Consider the following 24,503-nt stretch of genomic DNA (forward strand, 5'->3'; position numbering starts at 1 on the left):
TCTAAATTCTCCCCAATATCTTCTGTATTATCAATTTACTTCCTCTCAACTAGATCACTTCTATTAGCATACAAACACACTGTAGCTGTTTCTATCTTTGAAAAAACCTCATGAGAAATTATCTTTTGGGTACAATGTACACTATTCAGGCGACAGTTGCACTAAAAGCCCAAACTTCACTACTACGCAATATATCCTAGTAACAAAACTGCACTTGTACCCCCTAAAGCTATTTAAAACAACAAAAAAAAGCAACAAAAATCTTTACTTAGCCCTACATCCCCTTCTGGGCTCCCCATCTCCCCTCTTCTTTACAGCAAAAAGCCTCAAAAGAGTTATCCATATTTGCTGTCTAAAATCCTTTTTCTCACTTCTCTCTTGAACTCATTTCAACCAATCTTTTGCTTCCCAACACTTCCCCAAAACTGTGTCCAGGTCACTTCCACATTGCTTACATTAATATCCAATTCTCAGGCCTCTTCTTCCTACTTCAGCTATCAGCAATAATACAGATGGTCACTCCTGCCTATAGATATATATTTTTTCCCTTTTGGCTTCCAGAGAATATTCACTGGCTGCCCTTTTACCTCACTTATCAGTCTTTCTCAGTCTTCTCTGCTAGTTCTTCCTCCTCTCTGAAAACTGAAATCGCCAAAGGCTAAAGAAAAAAATAAAGCTTGGTACAAGAGCTGGTAAATACCTCAGCACTCCCAGTAAACTTATCACCTTGTGATGTATTATACAACTTATTCATGGTGTTTATTGTTTATTGTTGACCTCTCACTATAATATAATGTCTCCGAGATAAAGGATTTGGTCTTCTTCTTTACATTGCTGACTCCTAGAACCTCAAGTGGGAGCCAGCACACAGTAAGTGATCAATAAGTATTTGTTGAATTAACTAAAATTCTACTAATTTCCTTCTTTCAACCCAAAATGATCTATTTTTAATTAAAGGAACCCATTAGCCACAATAAGCCCTTTCTTCTCAGTACCATAGAATAAAAGGTAAATTGGAATATTTAATAGGAAAAAACCAGAGTGAGGAAAAAATCTATTAGCACTACCTTCTTACAGTAATTTCTGGACTCCTCAAAGCACTGTTTTCTAGCTTGGCTTTTTTTCTAGAATTCAGGTAGGAGGGCTCTGTACAATACTGAGTGCTTGAAAGGATTCAGGAACTACTCGAATGGATAAAAGGTTTGCAGGCTCTAGAAGCTTGTCAGCAAAAGAAACATATTTTAATTTTGCTGGTGCTTCTCCTTTTTTTTTCTTTTTTTTTTTTTTAAATAAAAGGCCTTCGTGGGGAAAGTTAAAGCCTCTGTTATTCAAATTTAAGAAAAATATATTTAATAGCATCCTCTCCTAAGATGATGTGGCAGAAAAAAAGACAGAATTTAGTATCTGTATGTTCTTGAGTTACAAATTAAAATCAAACTTAATTTTTTCTCATTTTAAAAGCATTGATAAACACCAACCCTACTAATCTCACACAATTGTTACATATTCATCCAATATTTGACAGATATTCAATAAATCCTTGCTATATACCAGGTACTTATAAAAGGCTATTACAAACAAATTATTATGATTGATTACAATTATATGATCTGACATTATCCAGATGACACCTGAAATGACTGTACTTAGGAACTCTTTAAAAATTCTTATATATCAAACCATAAGAGGAAACAAATATTATTCAAATAAATTGTCTTAATTTCTTTTATTTTTCAACAACATTGTTAGTGAAAGCAAAATGGGCAAAACTTGGGCTCTTTTTATTGTCTCTGTCATTTTCCTTACTCCTAGCCCTAAACAGAGAAGATGGTAATAAAAAATGAAGTAGCCCAAGGCAATAACAAAGAAAGGAAAAAAAAAAGAGGCTAGGTAAATTTTCTTTGCATAATCATGAGTTAATTACTCCAGCTGATATCCTTCCCCTGAGGGCTTACAGCTTTCCACAAAAGCTCAGTCTAACAGAAAAAAAAAAAGAAAAAAAAAAGTCATTTTGCTTTATCCATCTGGCCCGATGAGGACAGCCTCAAGTTTTACAGATTCTCATTTTCCTCTTCCAGTTTCCTTTAAAGTAAAGAGAAAAGTGGAAGAATCCTATGGTAAGTCACCTACTCTGAATGCAAACTAAGTTTTCTACAGTTTATTCACATCACAAAGACATGACAGACACTCCAACAGATGAAAACACTACTCAGATCCATCATAAATTCTACCCCTAGAATGGGACCAGGAGCCAGAGGCTGGCTGACAGGCCCTTAAAATGTGAAAACCATATAGTACTCATTGCATATCCTGAGAATAATGTACAAACCATACTCCAGTCAACATTTTTATAAATGGGAAAGGCACCTATTTTGAACACTTTTATGCTCCTAAGAAAATAAATGTTAACCTGGTGCTATAGGCTTAGAATATCTTCAATACATATTTATTGTTGTAGAAAGGATAACAAATCAGAAGTAAAAAATTTAGGGAAATAAACGGGAATATGACTATAGAAAATTATTTCGACTGAACATATATTCATCCTTATCCCTTTAAAATGAAGTCTTGAAAAACTGCCTTACTCTTCCTTGTGAAACCTAAATCATTTCAGAGTTAGCAAAATAATGAGTAACTGTGACTAAGTTACAAGTCAATAACAGTAACTTGAGTGTGGGTTTTTTTGGTCTGTAAATTGTCTTTTGAGGCTCATTTAATATGTCAGGTACTGATCACAGTACTTGGCACATGATGAGCTCTCAATAAATACCAGCTGCTGGTGCTGTTATTATTTCCACCACTATTCATCAACCAGTGAACACTTAAATCATATGGATTACTTAAAAACAATAAACCTAGGGATCTGTTGGCCTCACAACCTGTGGTTGTTCTCTCCAACCTCCAAAGGAGGTCAGATTCTGGCGGACTTCAAGTACAAATGATGAAGAAAGATAATGGGAAGATGGATAAGGAAAAACTGCAGAGCAGGGAACCAAAATCAATACTTAGGAAACATTAAAGCCCTTGACCAAAAGCTTAAGAGAAAAAAAAAAAGAAAAGGAAAGGTGGAAAAATAGTAATCCACTTTCTCCTGCTCTACCCCCTCCCTCAAGCAGACAGAGCAAAGTTAGATAAAGCCACAGGAAGGGATTATGATCCTAGGAGAGTTTACGGAGGCAGAAAGTTTCTGAAACTTGGGGCACTCTTACTTGGGCTTGTGAGGAGGCTTTTTGGTTCCTTCCTGAGTGTCAGTGTTAACTTCTATTTTGAGGACAGAGAATAGAGCACAAAAAGCTGAAGCAGGAAGTTGGGGGCTTAGGACTTATCAGGCACAAGTGAGAAAGGCAAAAGAGTAGAAAAGATGGAAGAAATAAAGGTAGAAGTTCTATCAAGGAGTAAATATGTATTAGGAGAGACCATCTTTTGTGTTTTGTGGAACTGATAATGGTAATAAACCCCAAGCATATTATAGACTTTTCTTCAAACATATTTCTACATGTTTCTTTAACATGTTTTCTTCAAACATTATTTCTAACAAAAAAGGTATATTAAAATTTTTAGGATTACAGTTATGATTGTGAAGTGTGCTATTTAAAAAAATTAACAAACACTATTGGCCAATTTAAAACATAAGATGTTAATTGCCTTCCTAATCTAGTATCCCATTTTTTTTTTGCTGTTTGTACACTAAACACAAAAGGTAAACTCTCCATTTTATCAATTCCCAAATGATAACTCATTAAAAAAAATTAGTGCAAGGGGAAAAAGAGGGAGAGGACTTTTTGTATGTCAACAGAAAACCTGGTACTTTAAAAACTGTATTGTCACTTAATCCCAAAGCAATCTGAGTACTGAAGTGGCTTTTAGCAATCCACTTGCATTAGTTTATATTCACGTACAGCAAGCCAACTTCTTTAGCAGTTAAAGATTAATTGGTAACTCTGGAAAATGAAATTAAAAAGGATATTGCCTAAGATATAGTCACAAAACTATAGTTTTATTAACCAAATAGAAAGTTATAATTCTCCAACTTTTAGATATTGGTCTTCTCAGTTTAAAGTTATCCTCATAAAAGTTTTAACAAAACAATTTTTAACCAAAAACTATCACTTACATTGTAATTTAAGACTGGCTATAAGAAAGATACCTAAAAATGTAATAAACCAAAAGCTATAACTTATTATTGAAAAAAATCCTTCTTTTGGTATTTTGGAACTAAGGCCACCAATATTTTGAATCTGTCTGTAAGAAATACACCTGAAGCATCTATGTGATCAAAAAGGGAGCAATTTGAGATTTCTTATTTTTGATAAGTAAAATTTATAAGATGTAATTTAAGATCAAAATTTTTTTTAAATTTAAATTTCGTAAAATAAAATAAAAATGCTCCTGCAAGCCTTGGCATATACTAATTGCATAAGGACCATGCATTACTAGGGTATATGCAGAAAAGGAAAATAAATTCATGAAAATTTCAATCTGCATAAGTCAGAACTAAAGCAGTGATCATAAAACAATTTTAAAATCTTTAAATGTAGGAATGAAAGTCATTAGTAGGGTGACTCCCCTCTCCCCTAGGAAAAATGTGTTGAGCCACCTTCACTGCAAGTCTCAAAGAATCCCTGGTCTCTGCAAGGAATGAAATAAAGTGGACTTGGCCTTAGGTGATAAAAAGGCTTAAAATATTCAAAGCTCAAATGCAGTTTCCAAAACCAAAGAAGCAGCTGAATAAACTTTCAATTTCAGCCATTTTAAAAGCCAAAATTTCTAAAGTTACCGGAAGAACCTCCTTCCACTTACTTGAATGACAACTTCAAGAGTTCCTAAGCCCGGACACAGCAGCTTGCACATTTCTAAAACTAGAAATTGCATTCCTTTTCAGAGGGCAAATTGTGAGTAAATGCCAAAGTCTTAGGAGAATATGGAGTGTCCTAGAATTCAACAGAAGCTCACACTACAAGGGTGAAAGGACATTGCATGTCTAGGAGAAAATTCAAGGTAAAGGAGGGAAAAATAATCTGGAAATGTCAGTGAAAAGAAACATTACTGCTAGCCTGGTTATCTTGTTGTCCCTGAAACATGTAGAAGGTGTAAGAAGGATTCAGACACATTGTGAAGGTCTTGCATGCTTCATTATGAATGTCATGATATAGACTTACAGTGTCTGTTAAGAAAGACACCTGGTTGTTAAAATTCTGAAATAAATAAGTGGTACCAGCATATTGTTTGTAGTAGTGTATGTCTTGATTACACATAAGATTAGCACTGGAGTAAATCCTAATTATACATAAGATTATTTCATTAATTTACTCCCAAAGGGACCTAATGACACATTTCTCTTTATCAGAAAGATAGATTTTAGATCTCATTAAGATCTTTTTGAGCTTGTGGTTAAAAAAGACCAATGGGAACCCAACGATATTTTTCCATACTTAGCATATATAAAGATGGCTTTAATCAAATACAGTTTTTTAAATCTGTTTATATAACAAATTCATTATACACATATACATCTTCTAAGCACTGGGAATACAAAATCATGACAGCTGGTAGGAACTTGCACACAAGTTGTACAATGTGATATGTATGACATAGGATAAAGTAATTCTGCTTTGTGGGACACTTAAGGCTTCAGAGAGAAAGTAACAATTGCATTGGATATTTTAGTTAGAGTAGGATTTTTCTCCCTCACAGAAAATTCTGGTGGGTTTGGAGTATAAAGTACGTGGCAATGAAAAGCAGGAGACAGACTTTAAAAGTCTGTTGGTTCATGCTAAAAAGTCTGGGCTTTACCTGGATGGCAATGAGGCGCCACCAAGGTTTTTATTTTTCAACTTTTTACTTTGGAAAAGAACATTTTTTTTTTTTTTTTGAGACAGAGTCTCACTCTGTCACCCAGGCTGGGGTGCAATGGCATGCTCTCAGCTCACTGCAACCTCTGCCTCCTGGGTTCAAGCAATTCTCCTGCCTCAACCTCCCGAGTGACTGGGATTACAGGCATGCACCACCATACCCAGCTAATTTTTGTATTTTTAGTAGAGATGGGGTTTCACCATGTTGGTGAGGCTGATCTTAAACTCCTGACCTCAGGTGATCTGCCTGCCTTGGCCTCCCAAAGCACTGGGATTACAGGTGTGAGCCACCATGCCTGGCCTATTTTGAAAAAATTTGAAGTCAAAATAATAGTACAATAAATACCTGTGAACCCTTCAGCTATATTTACCAATTGTTAATATTTTACCATGTTTGCTTCATCTCTCTACATATGTATTTATATGTAATTTTTTTATTTTTGCCAAAACATTTGAAAATTAAACATCTGGATACTTTGCCATTAAATCCTTCAATATGAATCTCCTAAGAATTAAGAACAGTCTTCTATACCACAATACCATTATCACATCCAAGAAATTTAACCACCCATACAATTAAATGAACTACTACAGTCTATAATCAAATTTCTTTGATTATCCAATACTTTCCTTTGTGGTTGCTTTTTTTCCCCAGTCCAAGATTCAATCAAGTACCACACATTGCATTTAATTGTGAAGTTTCCTCTAATCTAGAATTATCCCCTACCTTTTTCTCCTTTCATGACATTGACACTTTTTAAAAGAATCCAAGTTAACAGCCTTGGGGAGGCTCTCACAAGATGTATTTGTCTGGATGTTTGCTCATGGTTAGATTCAAGTGAAACGTTTTTTGGTAGGAGTACCACATAGGTCATGTTCTGTATTCCCCATGGTATCAAATCAGGAGGAATATAATGTCAGTTTCAACCACAGATTTTTAACACATGGAACCTGTTTCTTCATTAGATCTATGTGTTAGATCAGTGGTCCCTAACCCCTGGGCCACGGGCCAGTACTGGTCCATGGTCTGTTAGGAACAAGGCCGCTCACAGCGGTGAGTGGCGGGTGAACTGTGGCATTAGATCCTCATAGGAACTGCACATGCGAGGGATCTAGGCTGTGTGCTCTTTATGAGAATCTAATACCTAATGATCTGAGGTGGAACAGTTTCATCCCAAAACCATCCCTCCCACCACCACCTCCAACCCCTGTTCACGGAAAAACTGTCTTCCACAAAGCCGGTCCCTGGTGCCAAAATGGTTGGGGACTGCTGTGTTAGATGATTCTGACAGTGGTATCAATGTCTAGGGTTTTTTGCCAAATGTTTCCAACAAACTAGACTGAGAACAGAATTTATATTCTCTCTGCCTCTTTCTTAGATGTTACTGACATGACCTTCTTATTCTCCCAATATATACACAATACATACCATAGTAATCAGTCTTTAATTGTCAGTTACATAGCTATGTTAACTCATGATGGCATGAGCCTTAACTGAAATAACTTGGTTGTAGACCATGCACTGACTAATTCATGATTCCAAATGCACTATTAAGAAAAACTCAACAGCATATAAAGTTATTAAATCACTCAGTAGGTGACCATAGTTTTGCTGTCACACAAAAAAGTTAACAGTCTGCTTTTAGCTAAAGCCACTTATTCTTATTCCAAACACTGTTTTAGAATTCTTGGCTTCAAATAGTACCTATCTTATAAGAAATGTGCAGTAAAGGATAATATACTTTTTCTTGAAGGAACTCAAATAAGTACAATGATGAGCATATAGGAACTATCTTTCTATTCCTGAAGAATATTAACTAAAACAGGTATTTCCCAAACTTGACTCTGTGTTTGGAAAAAAAAAGGGGGGGTTTCTTTTTTCTTTGAGACCGAGTCTTGCTCTGTCGCCCAGGCTGGAGTGCAGTGGCCGTGATCTTGGCTCACTGCAAGCTCCGCCTCCTGGGTTCATGCCATTCTCCTGCCTCAGCCTCCCGAGTAGCTGGAACCACAGTCGCCTGTCACCATACCCGGCTAATTTTTTCTATTTTTAGTAGAGAGACGGGGTCTCACTGTGTTAGCCAGGATGGTCTCGATCTCCTGACCTCGTGATCCGCCTGCCTCAGCCTCCCAAAGTGCTGGGATTACAGGTGTGAGCCACTGCGCCCAGCCAAAAATGTGGTTTTATGCTTACCTTATAGTTTAGTAGTATATATATTTATTATGTTAAATGGCAATTTTTTTTTTTTTTTTTGAGACAGGGTCTTGCTCTGTGGCCCAGGCTGGAGTGCAACTGGATCATAATCCACTGCAGCCTCAAACTCTTGGGCTCCAGCAACCCTCCTGCCTCAGCCTCCCAAGCAGCTGGGACTATAGGCGCATGTCACCATGCCCAGCTGATTTTATGTTTTGTAGAGACGGGGTCTCACTATGTTGCCCACACTGATCTAGAAATCCTAGCCTCAAGCCATCCTCTCACATTGGCCTTGTAAATATTTTTAAAACTACTAGTTATAAAAAATGTTAAGACCCTTAAAAGAAGTTAGTAAAAAAGACATACCTGAGTAAAAATATTATGTGTTTGGCTTAAAATCCACCTAGCATCAGCATCAGGTGCTACTATTAATTTCAAGGTCCCAACATAAACGTCAGAACATAAAGTCCAGAAGTGCTGTTCCTGTAAACTGTAAACTCCTTGCAACTGCTGTACCTGAAATATAAAGGAGAGATATTAACATCATAATCAAGGTAAGCACTCCCTTTTACTTAAGTTATTATGCAACATATCAGTAAACACGGATTCTATCCTCCATTTTAAAAAAAGGAAAGGAGGATGTTTGAATAAATAAATAAATAAATACTCTTGAGTACTAATTATGTGCCAGGTACCATGACAAGTATTTGGGAAATATAAACAAACACGTATCAAAATTTGTAGGACACACCTGACAGTGTGCCCCACAGGGAAATTTACAGTAACAATCACTTTATAAAGTCCAACACTTATTTATGACTTGGAAAAAAAACTATTAGAAGGACACTTCCTTAACTTAATATAGGCTAACTACCAAAAATGTACAGAAAATACGGATGAAACATTAGATGTATTCCCTGAAGATCAGGAAAAAGACAGATACCCAAATCACTGCTATTGTTCTGCATCTCCATATTGATCTGGAGGAGCTGAAATAAGATCAACAACCAAAAGTTACAAGAAAAAAGCTCAATGTGAAAAGATCTTTATAACAATTACAGCAGTTTACAAAGAAAGAGGGAGCTTCTCTGTGAGTGTGTTAACTACCTATCTCCAGAAATGGTCAAGAAGCTGTAATACCAACTTGATGTCATAGAGGAGATTTTGCAACAGACAGAAGGCTGGGCCAAATGCACAATAAGATCTTTTTCAGTTCTGAGATTCTGATTTTTACATAATCTACCTGGGAAGTTAAGAAAATGTTGATCTTATATCTATCAAAAATATTTATTTTTTGTCAGAATTTGATGAATGTAGTCATTATTTTCTATAAACTCCAAGACAGTTGATAGGAAACTGAGATAGTATCTACCATGCCTTCTTTAAAAACTGCTTTTATTGGGGAAAAAGATCAAGGTGTACTTTTTCTTCCTCTTTTTGGACTCTGACAACTTAGCTGTTTTAGCCAGATATCCCTCCACATTTTTCTACATGGCATCCTCATGGATGAGGCCTTAAGCTGAGTTCCACTGTTAATGAAATAACCTGGTTGAAAAGATTTCTCCTACTTCCATATGTGGCAGTACAAGTACATGACTGCAGTTATCTTAAAACACAAAGTAAAGAATAATTCCTGTAGAAACTGGCTTAATTTTACAAATTAAAAAATGGGAGGAAAGTGTAGTTACAGATGAAAAGGGCAGTGTGGTACAGAAGAAAGAACATGATCTTTAGAGTCAGAGTGACGTGGATTAGAATCCTGATTCAGCCACTAGCATTTGGACCTAAGGTAAGCCTCAATTTTACCTAGGGAAAGGAAGACAATACTCACCCTGTAGTTTATTGTGAAGAAGAGAAACTCTCTCTCTCTATATATATACACACACATATATAGGTTATATAACATATATGTTATATATACATATACATATATGTATATGTATATATAATATATACATATACATATATGTATATATAATATATACATATATGTATATAACATATATAGGTTATATAACCTATATATGTTATATATACATATATGTATATAACATATATAGGTTATATAACCTATATATGTTATATATACATATATGTATATAACATATATAGGTTATATAACCTATATATGTTATATATACATATATATATACATATATATATAAAACAATTAGTAACAATTATGCTGATTGATGCTACCTTAAAATAATAACCACAAATCTTGAATGGGCAATATGTAATTTCCCTGTATCAAAAGATTATTTTATACCTTCTCCTTTTTCCTCTAGCCTTCTGATCTCTCTGCATGATTACACTGCCTGGTACATTATAGAGAAAACAGAAGTAAAAAGAAAATCCCTTATCCTTTACCATTAAATCTACCAGTGACCTCTCATCTATGTCAGCATTTCTGCATTCCCTCAGAGGATCTAGTACCCCTGCTACTATCAACAGTTAATCCTTCCATTGTGCTTTGGGTTCTATCCTTTCTCATCTTCTCATGATGTCATTCCTTTAATAATGTCCTTTAGTACTATAACAATTTCTTCCTCTCAGACTGTTACCATCAGTTAATGCACATGTTCTAGAACTATGCTGTGCAATTCAAAAGTCACTAGACATATGTGACTATTTAAATGAATGGAAATTAAGTTAAAAAGAATCAGTTACACTAGCCACATGTGGTTGGTGGCTTCCATATTGGACAGTGCAGATTATAGAACATTTCCATTATTGGGGAAAGTTCTGCGGGATAATGCTGTTCTAAACATCCTACTTTAAAAACAAAAAAATACCCTCTTTCCTGATAGTACATCCATATCCGCTATCAACTCATTTCTCTGCTCCCTTTAACAACACTTCTTAAAGGAGTTGTCACTTCCCCATTCATTTTCTCCTTAATCCACTCAAATCATGCTCCCCTCTCCAACACTCCAATGAAATTGCTCTTAACAAGGTCAGTAATGGCATCCAGAATGCCAGACAATGATCACTTCTTGTTTTTACCCTCCTTGACCCCACAGAAATATTCAACACAGTTAATTACTTCCTCCTTCTTCAACTCTGTGATCCTACACTCTTCTGGTTTTCCAGCACACCACTAACCACTACCTTTCCTGGCTTTCTCACCTATGCTCCAAATTTAGAGTTGAAAGCAGAGCTAAAAGAGTAGAACTAGAACTTCTCCGGAGGTAATCAATACAATCTTGATGTTTTAGATGTTATTCATATATTGATGACTTATAACTCTTTCTGGTCCTAATCTGTACCCAAAACTCAAGATTTTCATATCCAACTACTTAAGTAACATTTCTCCTAGAAGTATAGTAGCCATTTCCATTTTAACATATCCAGAATAGAACTCATCATTTGGGGAGATTTTCCATCCTCAAACCTGTACCAACAAGGCCTTAGTCTCAGTAAGTGGCATTACCATCTACCAAGTAATAAGCCAACACTTTCTCTCCCCTCTGCTAATATAATCCACTTCCAAAAACATATCCCAAATGTGAAGAAGAATATTTATCTTCACTGTTACAACTGTAATCTAAACCACCATTGTTTTTCACTTAGAGGACGATAACTTCATAACTGGTTTTCTTTGCTTTCATCCTCCCTAGAATATGTTCTCTTCATAGAAAACACAATAATCTCTTAAAAACATAGGATTTATGACACTTCTATTGCCTAAAAGCTTTCCAATGCTTCCCACTGAGTTAGAATTAAATTTAAATCTATGACCCAAAACCCTAAGTGATCTTGCTCCTGCCATTCTCTCCAGGCTTTCAAGCCATTCTTCCCTTTATTTAATATGCTCCAGCCACAATGGCCTTTTTTATTCTGTTCTTCAAACACAAATTAAATCCAGCCATAGCACTTTTACATTAGCAATTTCCCTTGCCTAGAACATTCTTCTCCAGTATTTTCATATGGCTAGCTCTTTCTTGTCTTCAAGGTTTCAATTTCCTTGAATATAACTTCCTTAGTGAATCTAAGGTAGCCATCCATGACTATCACATCACTTTGTTTTATTTCTACTATAGTAATTCTCATTGATATTTTCTTATTTATCTACTTACTGTTTAGTTACTGTATTTCCCCACTGGACTGTAAGTCCCATGAAACAGAGGCACTGTCTGTCTTGTTTACCATCACCTCCCCAGTACTTTAGAAGAGTATCTGGTAGAGTGGGAGCTCAAAAACTCTATGTTGAATGAATATCTCTGCTATAGATATTCTATATTTTTAAAAACTGCTCAATTTCTAGATCAGAACAATTTCTACCACATTTTCTTTAGTAAAGTTCAATATTTTCCAACAATTTTATTCTGGTTTGTATAAATGACATTTCATGGTCAGCATTCAATCTTGGAAGAAATAGTCAATTATACACACATGTTATCCATATTTGTGAAAGTTGAAAATCAAGAGATTGAAAACAGCATAAAATCCAATGGTTTGGAGTATTTGAAACTCACCCTCTGATAGCACTGAGGCAGAGTATTTTCTAATAGGGGAGGAGTTCTCTGCATTAATATTCCAACAGATTCTCTTAAAAGAGGAATAACACTAAGGAAAAGGAAGACAATAATTTATTAAAGTCACATTCTGCTAATCCCATCCAGCAAGAAAGTAATAATATGCCTCCCTATGGTAGAATATAATAGGACATACAGGAATAATATGAAAAAAAACAATCAACCAGTCATTGTTTTAGATTTTCCATGTGATCAGTAAATTATCCGAAGTAAAAGTAAAGGAGCTAGAGAAAATGTATTAATGTATGAAAGAGTAAAGCTATAAAACTGAAATAATATCATATCATCTAAACCCAGCACATTTTCAACTGTTAGTTAAAATATGACTCCACGTGGTCAGAACCTTCCAAAGTAATCATAGTAGCACTGATAAGGAAAATACAAAAAAATGAATACATCAGCCTATTTGTCCAATATCAGTCATATTTCATTACTTAAAAAATATAGAAGCCTGGCGATAACCACAGATGCAGTGAAATGAACTCAGCTCCTCTAGGGATGGTGCCCAAGAGTCTGCATGTGTTGATGTACTAGTCCTCAATTAGTATTTGAAACTACTGCTTTAGGCTATTTGGATGATTAAATGTACACAAAACAGGCCGGGCGCGGTGGCTCATGCCTGTAATCCCAGCACTTTGGGAAGCCAAGGTGGGTGGATCACAAGGTCAGGATATCGAGACCATCCTGGCTAACACGGTGAAACCCCGTCTCTACTAAAAATACAAAAAAAAAAAATTAGCCAGGCATGGTGGCGGGCGCCTGTAGTCCCAGCTACTGGGGAGGCTGAGGCAGGAGAATGGCATGAACCTGGGAGGCGGAGCTTGCAGTGAGCCGAGATCGCGCCACTGCACTCTAGCCTGGGTGACAGAGCGAGACTCTCCGTCTAAAAAAAAAAAAAAAAAAAAACACAAAACAATTAATAGTAGAATGGTGAGGGTGACTCTAATGCAATGCCTTTCTAATCTAGCACATATCCAATTCACCTTAGAGTTTTATTTTGTTTTCACTTCTGATATATTGAATCAGAGTCTTTGAGGGAATGTCCAAAAAGCTGTCCATGTGATTCCAATGACTCAGACTGGTAATGTACTGTTCTACTGCTTGAAGTAGATTGAGAGGGGAGGTCAGAAATAGCTTCACTACACTTAATAGCTTAAATCAGTGCTCACTTTTAAACTTACAGAATTTCAAAATTTTCAAAGTAAAACTTCTGATAATAGCTGTAGGTGGTGAAGATAAAAAGAACATCCATCTTTCAAGGAAGAGCTCATAAGAAGAGTAGAAGCAAGTGTACTTTTAGGACTGGTGTTATTTTGACAGATGGAAAGGAAAGAGAGGTACCAAGAAAGACCCAAAAGAATAGAGACAATGCTTATCTGGCTCACTATTATATTCTCAAGGTCTAGCAAAGTGCTGGTCATAAAGTGGGCCCAATTGTTGGTTAAACGAATGACAGAAATAGAGATAATCAAATGTTTCAGACTCTGCCCTGAAGAAGGGCATAGGGCACAGGAAAGAAATGAGGAGACTGTTTTCATACTTTAAGTGTATAGTGATAAGTATTTGGACAAGGAGGGTAACCATAGGAACAAAGACAAATAGGAAAATTAAGCAAATAGAAATAACTGGTGTCTAACTGGATCTAATGAAAGACACAGTGAGAGCAATGTTAAGGACAAACAGATTACTAAAAAATATGGAGAAGATGGCAGTGATGAGGATAGAAAGCTAAATGTGGACAGGAGTTTCAGTCACATTCAAGTAAAAATATTATTTAGCCAATAGTGATTTAAGAACCAAGAAAAATTAGATGTCACCCTTAATTCCTTTTTCTCCCTTAAATCACCAAGTTCTCGTGATTTAATATCCTAAATATTTCTTGACTCAGTTCCTTCCCCTTCATTGTACTACGCATGTCCACAATAATATCCATATCTTTTACGTGGATTATTATAATAGCTTCCTAAGTGGTCCCTTCAGCTCTAGTCTTATTTCCTCAAGTCCACGTAACAGGCAGCTTCAGTGATGCCTCCCAAGGACCCTGCCCTATGTAGTATTCATGCCCTATGTAAAGTTTCAGGACTTAGTGACTTGCTGCTAATGAACAGAGTATGACAAAGTGATGAGACATCACTGCCAAGATTAAGTAAAAAGACTCTGGCCTCTGTCTTGTATACCCTCCTCGTTTGCTTTCACTTGCTCTCTCATAGCTGCTGTGTTGTGAGCTGTGCTATAGTGAGGACCATGTGGCAAGAAACTGAAGGATACTTCTTGAGAAATACTAGACAGACCCTCAGTTCAACAGCCCCAAAGGAACATAATCCTGTCAGTAACCACTTGAGTGAGCTCAGAAGTAGATTCTCCCCCAAATGAACCTTGGAATAACTGCAGCCCCGGCTGCTACCTTGATTACTGCCTTGTGAGAGACCCTGAGCCAGGCAACATAGTTAGCTATGCCCAGGTTCCTGAACCACAGAAAGTATAAGATAGTAATGTGTATTATTTTAGCTACTAGGTTTTTGGGTACTTCATTATGTATCCACAGATAACTAATACAACCATATTTTATAGAGACGTTAGACTAATCTACATAAAATAGGTATGTGACCCTATCCCTTTACCACTAAGAAATGTGTCAAAAGCTCCCCACTACCTAGGGAATTAAGTGCTGGCTCTTTAACATAGTATATTTTTGGATCTGGCCCCTCTATCTTCACCTCCTATTAATCCTTGCTTCATATTTTAAGCTCTCCAAACATAACATACTTGTACTTTACCTTATGCTGTTTCTTACTTTCATGGTTTTGCTCAAACTATAACTTCTGCTTAGAATGTCCCTAAGCTGCCCTACAGTCTTACATTCCTTCTTTAAAATCTCAAGTGTCACCTCTTTTAGGGTATATTTCCTGATCCCAAACTGTCTTCTACACTGTATGAAGTGTCTTCTCTGTGTTCCTATGAAAAAAAATCTGTGCTACCTACACTATTACTACATTGCATGATAATTACCAGATTGTGTTTCCCCCTCCCTCTAACCAGAAAGCTGCTTTAAGGTAGGAATTATCTTATTTATGTTTGTAAACCCAGCATCTCAGATGGTGTTTGGCAAATAAATGTTTATGGAACAGAATTTGTAGCTGAATCTGTTAAACATAATTAATTCATAAATTTTAAAAGTATATCTAAGGCCAGGGATCAATACTAAATCTTAAACAATATATGGAATCATTAGCAGTTAAGAAAAGGCACTAGGTAAAGAAAGTAAAGTCATAGTAAGTAAAACATCTGGAAAAGGGGGAAACATATTTCCAGCAACAGTAAATGCCTCAATGAAGAAAAACAGAAACAGAAAGAGGCCATTAGATTAAACAATGCAAATACTGGCCGGGTGCGGTGGCTCACGCCTGTAATCCCAGCACTTTGGGAGGCCAAGGTGGGTGGATCACGAGGTCAGGGGATCGAGACCATCCTGGCTAACACGGTGAAATCCCGTCTCCACTAAAAATATAAGAAATTAGCTGGGCGTGGTGGCCGGTGCCTGTGGTCCCAGCTACTCAGGAGGCTGAGGCAGGAGAATAGCGTGAACCTGGGAGGTGGAGCTTGCAGTGAGCCGAGATAGGGCCACTGCACTCCAGCCTGGGCGACAGAGTGAGACTCCATCTCAAAAAAAAAAAAAAAAAAGAAAACAACAACAACAACGACGCAAATATTGTTTGAGGCCATCCACTGTAACATTTCAGGAACAGTAAAAGTCAGGTTGGAGAAAGAGAAAAAAAATGAGTAGAAAACAACTGCAAATGGACTTAAGGATTTTGACAGTGAAGAATATTGGTTATTCATTCATCTAAACTAAAGAGTGGGATCTGTTTCTACCTACTGTGTTGCTATTAAATAGCTGAAGACTTCCTGTGTTTACAAAAAAGGCAAAGAAAAAAATGATGGCATATTAATTAGGTACAATTCAACCATCATTTTTCTTTACTCTCTCCATCCTCATTTCTCAGGAAAAAAAAAGAATCCATCACAGAATGTTTTCATATATTAAACTTAAAATTTTTATCTTTTCCTAACTGTACTCAGAAAATGGGCACAAAAATAGTTCTCCTTGAATTATGTTTGAGAATTAGAAAAAAGGTTTTTTTCCTACCTACCTCGTAAGTTTAGTTATTTTAATAATTTCTTCTCCAATCTCAATCTAGGGAAGTACTAACAATGTTTAGATATCTGACGTGAAAATTACACTCATGGAAACCATGACACTTGGGTTCTGATTCTGCCATTAAATAGCTTTAAGCAAATCACATAGTCTTCCAGAGCATCAGTTTTCTCATCTATAAAATGAAGGAGTAGACTAAACATCCAGGCAATTTCTTTCATCTTTTATATATTTTCCATTCAATAAGAAAAAGTGGTTAAACTATAAAGAATACTAGAGAGAGAATATATTTGGAAATGAAAGAAAATATAAATTGTTTTTATATACTAAGGGGAAAAAAGCAGTGTCACCAAATGACACATAGATATACTTGGCAAAATGATTTATTCTATCATGATAGATAATCCAGCAAATGAATTTTATTAAGCAATCAATATTAAGCGATTATTAAGGATCTACTACTATATATCTGGCATCAGATTTTCTGGAACCAGGTGGGACCTTACTCTCAAGTTGTGGAAATGGTGGCCTAGAGCACCAAAGTAACTTGTTTAAGGACACAGCTATTAAGCAGGAGAACTAGAACAGATCAGGTCGTTAGTCTCCAAGTTCAGTTTTGAAAAGTTCAAGTCAAACATCTGTTATATGCCAACCATGTAGCAAGCATGTGCTAGACACTGGAAATACAAAAATAAATAATATAGAATATTTCATCTCAGAGAAATTCATAACTTTATTTTTAATAAGCCTGCAGAGAAGGCAATGGAAATCAGGCATCAAACTTATTTAGGGCCAACCATTTAGAAGAAGGCACATATGAATTTAAAGCAACTACATATTATGCTTGTATCCATTTTCATTTTCCATGAACTTTTGGTAAATGGTTTTCTTAACTGGTATGTTGATAACTTCTTTTTAAACATACCTTTAAAAGTAAAGGGGAAGAGAAAAAGGAATAGAAGAGGCATTGACTCAACTGCAACAGAAGGCATACAGTATGAGAAATAACATTACTTAAGCAATAGGTGTGAAATAACTTTTGTGAACAACTTTTAAAAATTTATTGTTTTAGAATATTCAGGTTTAGTCTAGTTGTTTCCCCCAAGGAGCTAAAACACAGTAACAGATGGTGAATCCCATCTATAATAATCCTTGAGGAGATCAGCCTTAAAACATTAAAGACATTCCCTTAGACAGTCCAACAGTCTCTTAATAAGTCACCTAGAAAAAACATCTACAGATTTATCCAAATCTTTGTTCAAATTTTTATGTGTGTATTCCATGTGTGTTGCCTTCCAAAGTCTGCTACTCCCTGCCACCACCTTTTTAAAAAATAACCTAGTACTTCCTTTTTTCCTCCTAAAATTCGCTTTCACATGAGGCCCTTAGTTTGAGGACTCTAGAATTAGTAAAGAAGTTACATGATCACAAATAATATCATATTAGAATTAAAAGGAAATTTAGAGATCACTCATTTTAACACCATTCAAGAACAATATGTAGATAAAACATTTTAATAAAATGTTAGAAATAAACATATATTTTAAAATTAACTAAATTATAAGACATCATCACTGATATAAGGAAATAAAATTATAGTGCATTTTTATCTCTTTTTTTCATTAGGATCAATTGTGGTTTTTATTGATTTGCTTATACTGAAATTTGGAATGGTTGCCTTTTTAGGTAGAATTTTAATAAAATCTTTACACTCAACAGCAGCAAGCATTTCACCAAAGCAAATGGATATGTCACACTAACTTTCTCCAATAGCAATTTAAAAATAATGCAAGAATTTCAGCTATAGGAGCAATAACTAGGTCATAAAACTATGGTAGAGAATAAAGGTACTTGCTAAATCACACGGTGATAACGCAATTTAGAATAAGGCCAATTTCTATAATAATTTAAAGAGTCATAAAAATGTAAAAGAAACCTTTAGAAACTCTAGTTTTTGCCTTTTAAAATTGTGTTTAGCTCAGGAGTTTGTGTCCATATTTTTCTGATTAACTATTGTAATAGAGAAGCATAAACCAGATTTTAGCTTGGATCTATCTAGCCATAATGAAGGGATATGTAGAAAAAGACAAGCTTAGCAAATTCCTGACTGAGCTAAGACTTAGAGCTACATCCAAACCCAAAAAGTAAGCATTTGGAAACAATTAGAGGTTCACTTCTGGTTGACTAACCCAATTCTAGCATTCACAATGAAGCACCATTTCCCTATCATAAATAAAAAGAGATGAGTCATTAGGTATGAGTTTACCAGTAAAACAGGGCAATGATTTTATTCTTCAAAAGCTGAAGGTAAATCAAATTTATAATCTTACAATCATAAACATAATATTAATTTGAAAGCTTTACCCTTAAATGCTAACAGATTAAATAAGCAGTAGTTACTTATTACTCTTTACTGCCAGTAATTTTACAAGTAAAAATATATTCAAATCTTACTTCAGAAGCAGCTTTTAGTGAAAGAGCCTCACTACTTCAACAGTAAATAAAATTATCTACCAGTAATCATAAACAAACCAAACAAAAAAGGGTATGCATTACGAAAACTTCTGAAGAACAGTCTACTGACAATCACAATGTTTAACAATAAAAAATTTCAGTTAAAATTATTACTTAGATCTGAGAATAAATGTCAAGTAATATTAATTAAAACATGATTACAGATTCATCTTGATGAATCGGCTTATGAGCTAAGTTTTCCTATATATTATAGGGGTTCTTACAATCTATAAACACAAAGAAAGAAAATTATACTTTTAAAAATAAATTTTAAAAATAAATTTGGCATATGTTGTATACCATATTTTCAGGGGACAAAAAAGCCAAAGAAAACTGGCCCATAATGGTAATGCAATTCACATTTAAATTAAATATTCAGTCACATTTGCATAAATATAATTAATTCATAGTGATGGATAATTACCTATTAATCCAGAATTTCATAAGCCTTCTATAGAATAGATAACCAAAAATCTTATCACCTGGGATTGTGCTTTACTTTATAATTATACTGTGTTTCTGAAACCTCTGGCTCAAATCAATGCATATTTATAGAGAACCTACTTTACCAATAATGGGGATATTAAGATGCCCTAAGGTACCCCTAGAACTTAGAGCCGAAGTCATGAAAAAGTCATCCTTTTCCATAAGCTTCTGGAACTTAGTTATAACACCTAATGCATCTGGTCTTTGGACCAAAAACACCAGTGTATAATGTTGAATTTGTAAATAATTAGTAATGTCATTGTTTAGATAGCACTTAATAGTTTTTAAAATGCTTTCATAAATTTTTTTAAATTTAATCCTCACAACAACCTTAAGTAACCTTTAAGAAAATGTTAAAATCACTCCCTCATTTTACCGATGAGAAAACTAACTTGGAGAGGTTAAAATAACTTGTTCTTTGTTATACATAGGTAAGAGTTAGTGGCAGAGTTGGGTGTGACACTGCCAAGACAAAAACTCTGCACACACTGCAGTATCTCATCACAGTTATGTTCTCTAGAGTGAAGAGAATAAGAATGAAATGCCATATTCATTTTATTCCTAATGCCCAGCACAATACTTAGAACATAATAACCACTTAACACGTCTGCTGAAGAATGTATTATATACTTAGAAATTCCAAATGGCAGATTACTGACATCTAAACTAGCCCTTGTTTGACGTGACTTTCAACCCTTCACAATAACAGCTAAATAGCGTAACAGTGAAGAGCCTCCCAATTCAGTCATATCTAAAAAAGAACCTCTAATAAACAGAAAGCAAAGTATCTTATCCTCCATTCAAACATACATTAGAAAGAATTATACTTAGGAACAATCAGCATTCTCAATTCTCAATGTGCAATTTATCTTAATAGAAGCTCTTCTCTTCATTTTTATGAATAAGAAACTAAAATCACACCAGCAATATAAGTAAAAATTAAATCTTAAAATGGGAAGAGACTAAAGTCAATACAGTATTGGGCAAAAAGCTCCAGAAAATATACACGGCTTTGAGAGAAGATCAGGCAGGAATAAATTCATATTATTCATATTAAATATGGTAACATTTGTATTGAAATGCTAATGAGACCTGGAGGAACCGCCCCACTCCATCTGAAAGCAGCGGTTAGGTAAGGATGGACACAGGCAGGAGAACAAGCTCTTTATGCAAATCTGCATTTTAAAAAGCATAGAAGTCAAGAAACAGGACCTTGTTTAGAAAAACCAGATGAGACAACAAGAAGTACTTGTTAAGACTATCAAAATCGAATGAATAACCATTCAGGTAGCTTCAGAAATGACAAGTATTAGCCCAGAACAAAAAGGTCAGCAAGAAAAATCCAAAAGGAATAGGACCAAAATGCTAATTAATCCCTGGTTTCAACTAGCTATCAGGAATCTGAGTTAAACTATGTCTACCTAGTTGTAGTTGTCTGCCTTCATACTGCTATAAAAAACTACCTGGGACTACGTAATTTATGAAAAGAAGAGGTTTAATTGACTCACAGTTCCACAGGCTTAACAGGAAGCATGAGTAGGAGGCCTCAGGAAATTTACAATCATGGCAGAAGGGGAAGGGGAAGACAGGACCTTCCTCACATGGTGACAGGAGAGAAAGAGACAGTGAAGGGGGAAGTGCCACACACTTTTAAATCATCAGATCTCATGAGAACTCAATATCACAAGAACAGCAAGGGGGAAATCTACCCCCATGATCCAATCACCTTCCACCAGGTCCTTCCTCCAATGCGACATGAGGTCTGAGTAGGGACACAAATCCAAACCATATCACTAGTACAAGTTAAAAATGGTATACTTATATTTGATCCAATCTACATAGTGTTCAAACCCTATCATTTCCTCACAATATGGTAATAGAGCTTTGATTCTTAATGGCCGAGTATGTTGCTGTGAAAAAATTCAGCATCCAGGAAGGACACTGCAGAAAAGGAGAAAAGGGCATCTTTGAAAGTACAGTTAATCTTTTGTCCTCTTAAATGATGCAGGTAGAACCTATCCAGGATTTGGTTTAGGAACTGGCCCATCAGGTAGCCAAGAACTAGTCATTCCAAAGTAACTAGGGAAGACATAGATGAACTATATCTGTTTTTTTTTCTTGCCTTTTTTCTCTCTGTCTTTCCCCATTTGGTGATGAATGAGTAAGAGTCAATTACATGAAACAACATGTCACGGTACTAAGAGAAGACTAACTTTAAGTGGATGGTGTCTGCTTCTCAATAGCCTTCCTTTAAGAAAGGCAGGCAAGAATTAACACTTTTACTGAAAGTGTGGCAGGCGCTGTTCAAGACTTTATATACACATCTTAACCCATTTAAGTCACACACAACAAATTATGAGGTAGGTATTATCATTGTCCCCATTTTAAAGATGAAAAATTGAGTCACAGAGAAGCTAAGTGACTTGTCCTAGCTCACACAGCTAAAAAGTTAAAACAGCATTTGAACCCAGGCACTCTGGCTATACAGTGAATTTGTGCGTGTGTGTGTGTATGTATGTTGTGTGACTTAAAATAGCACAAATTAATTATCTTGCAGTTCTGGATGTCAGAAGTCCAAAATACGTTCCATTGGGCTAAAATCAAGGTGTCACAGGCTCTAGAAAGAATCTGTTTCCTTGACTTTCCTGACATCTAGAGGTCACCTGCATTCCTTGGCCCCGGCCTCTTCCTCCATCTTCAAAGCCAGCAGCATAGCCTCTTCAGATTTGTCTTTGATTCTGACTCTTCTGCCTTCCACTTCCATCTTTTAAGATCCCTTTTTTATTATATTGGGCCCACTTGGATAATACAGAATAATCTCCCATCTCAAAATCTTTAACTTAATTACATCTGAAAAGTCCCTTTTGTGAAGTAAGGTAATATATTCACAGGTTTCAGGGATTAGGACTTGACCATCTTTGGGGCCATTCTTCTGCCCAGCCATTCTTCTTACCCTAGCCAGGTGGGTAAGGAGGGAGAAATCAGGAGGTTGTTGGCAGGACCTCACTGGCCAGAGGAGGGTCTGAGTTAGGTCTTCCAGGTGGGAAGACTTTTCACAACATGGAGAAGATTCCAGGCAGGCTGAGCAGCACGAACAAAGGCACAGCAGTTACCACAAGCCTGGCATGAGCACACTGGGCAGTAGGGAGACAGCTCTAACTGAAGAAAAGAGGTGCACCTTGGAGCATTATGGGAAGCAATGCTGCGGAAAAGTTGGGTTCCATTCTTCTTCAACTACGAGACTTGGAGGGTAGTGCCTCCTTTTTCACAAGCAACATTTTAGTATAATTTGTGGATCTTCTTTGCTGAAAATTAGGAATGGATTAACTAAGATTCTATAACAAAGCTTTTTTTTCTGATTAGCATTTTTCTGTCTTCCCTGATTCCTTTAACCTGATTCCCTTTTTCGTTGTTATTTGTTGTTATTGCTTTGCTTTTTCTGAATGAGTTCTAGCTTTGTAGTAGACAAAGGGGTACTTTGTGTCAGTACCCTGACATACCCCTCCCCTGCTTCGCACCCCTTTTCCTTCTAACTGCCAGCATTTCACCTAACATCTTTCTCTAACCCCAAAGGTTGCTTTGCATATCTGCCAAGTGGAAAAAATCTGATTCACACTCCCTCGCTTTTCAGCAGCTGTCTTCCAACGACTGAGGAGTTGGTCTATAAATCCCATTTCCCTTCTTCCCCTCCAGTGGGATAACTCTGAAACATGACTCCTACGCTGGCTCCCCGAGTTACTCAGCAACTTAAGCTCCTGTTGCCTATAGTGGTAACTTAATTGACACTGAACCCGATGCTGGCTCCTTCCCTTCCCTGTCTCACTTCTCCACTCCTCTACAGGTGTTTGTTAGGATCACCTCCCAGATAAACTACTTGCACTTGAATCCATGTGACAGGGGGACATGAATCATGTCTCTAGGGCAACCCAAACTAAAATAGGATTTCATCAACATAGTGAGTGCTTTTAACTAGTCAGGGTTAAAGTTATAAAAGTGACTTTGTGGGCTCTTTCAGAGAACTTTGCCTACAGTAAAGTCCTGATTTTAGGAGAAGCTGATTTTTAAAGTGTATAAAAGGACCAGCCCACAGAAAAAAATGCAAAAGCTCAGGAAAACATGAACAGTAAAAATAACCCCAGTGGACCTTGGCAAGAGGCAGTGATAGAAAACAATGTGAAAGTTTTCTGCCATCATAGAGCTGACTGGTACAGTCAAATGACATGACCAAAAACAAATCTCTGACACCCAATTTCCATTCTGGGCCCAAACTCCATGCTGACTTCCAAAGTTACATGTTTAAGTAAACCTAAATTGTGAAATAAAAACAAAGAAAAAGAACTCTTATTTAACTGATTACCTAAAATACAAAATTTTAAATATCACTGTGAGAATATATTTTTTATTGAATATCTCAAAGTAAGTTAATTGCTACTTACACTGGATGCTAACTATATTAAAATATTTAGTTGCTGAGGTATGACTGGAATTCATGTTTCCAAAGGATTAGTTAAGCAAAACAACAGATTAATTTAAGGGCAGGCTACACCCAGTGGTGGAGAGTTTGAAATTACACACAGATTAAGAGTGACCATTAAAACTAAAGAACCACTGCAGCTCCCAGCGTGATCGACACAGAAGACGGGTGATTTCTGCATTTCCAACTGAAGTACCTGGTTCATCTCACAGGGCCTGGTTGGACAGTGGGTGCACCCCGCGGAGAGCGAGCCGAAGCAGGGTGGGGCATCACCTCACCCAGGAAGCGCAAG

At 36.1% G+C, this 24,503-nt stretch overlaps 1 protein-coding gene across 4 annotated transcripts in view; it reads right to left on the reverse strand.

The window, feature by feature from the left end:
* The window catches only part of SLC30A7 (solute carrier family 30 member 7), a 105,560-nt gene that overhangs the window by 27,112 nt on the left and 53,945 nt on the right, over window positions 1-24,503 (reverse strand). For all 4 annotated transcript variants that reach the window (XR_010110792.1, XM_055115495.2, XM_008960569.5 and 1 more), the window contains 2 exons: window positions 12,522-12,612; window positions 8,410-8,559 (listed from right to left, as the gene is read on the reverse strand). Coding sequence is in view for 3 of the 4 variants with exons in the window: in XM_055115495.2 (XP_054971470.1) it covers window positions 8,410-8,559; window positions 12,522-12,612 (241 nt within the window). In the remaining variant the exon portion in view is untranslated. The remainder of the gene's footprint in view (window positions 1-8,409; window positions 8,560-12,521; window positions 12,613-24,503) is intronic.

The sequence above is a fragment of the Pan paniscus genome, chromosome 1, assembly GCF_029289425.2.
Source record: "Pan paniscus chromosome 1, NHGRI_mPanPan1-v2.0_pri, whole genome shotgun sequence".
In the NCBI taxonomy this organism is placed as follows: Eukaryota; Metazoa; Chordata; class Mammalia; order Primates; family Hominidae; genus Pan; species Pan paniscus.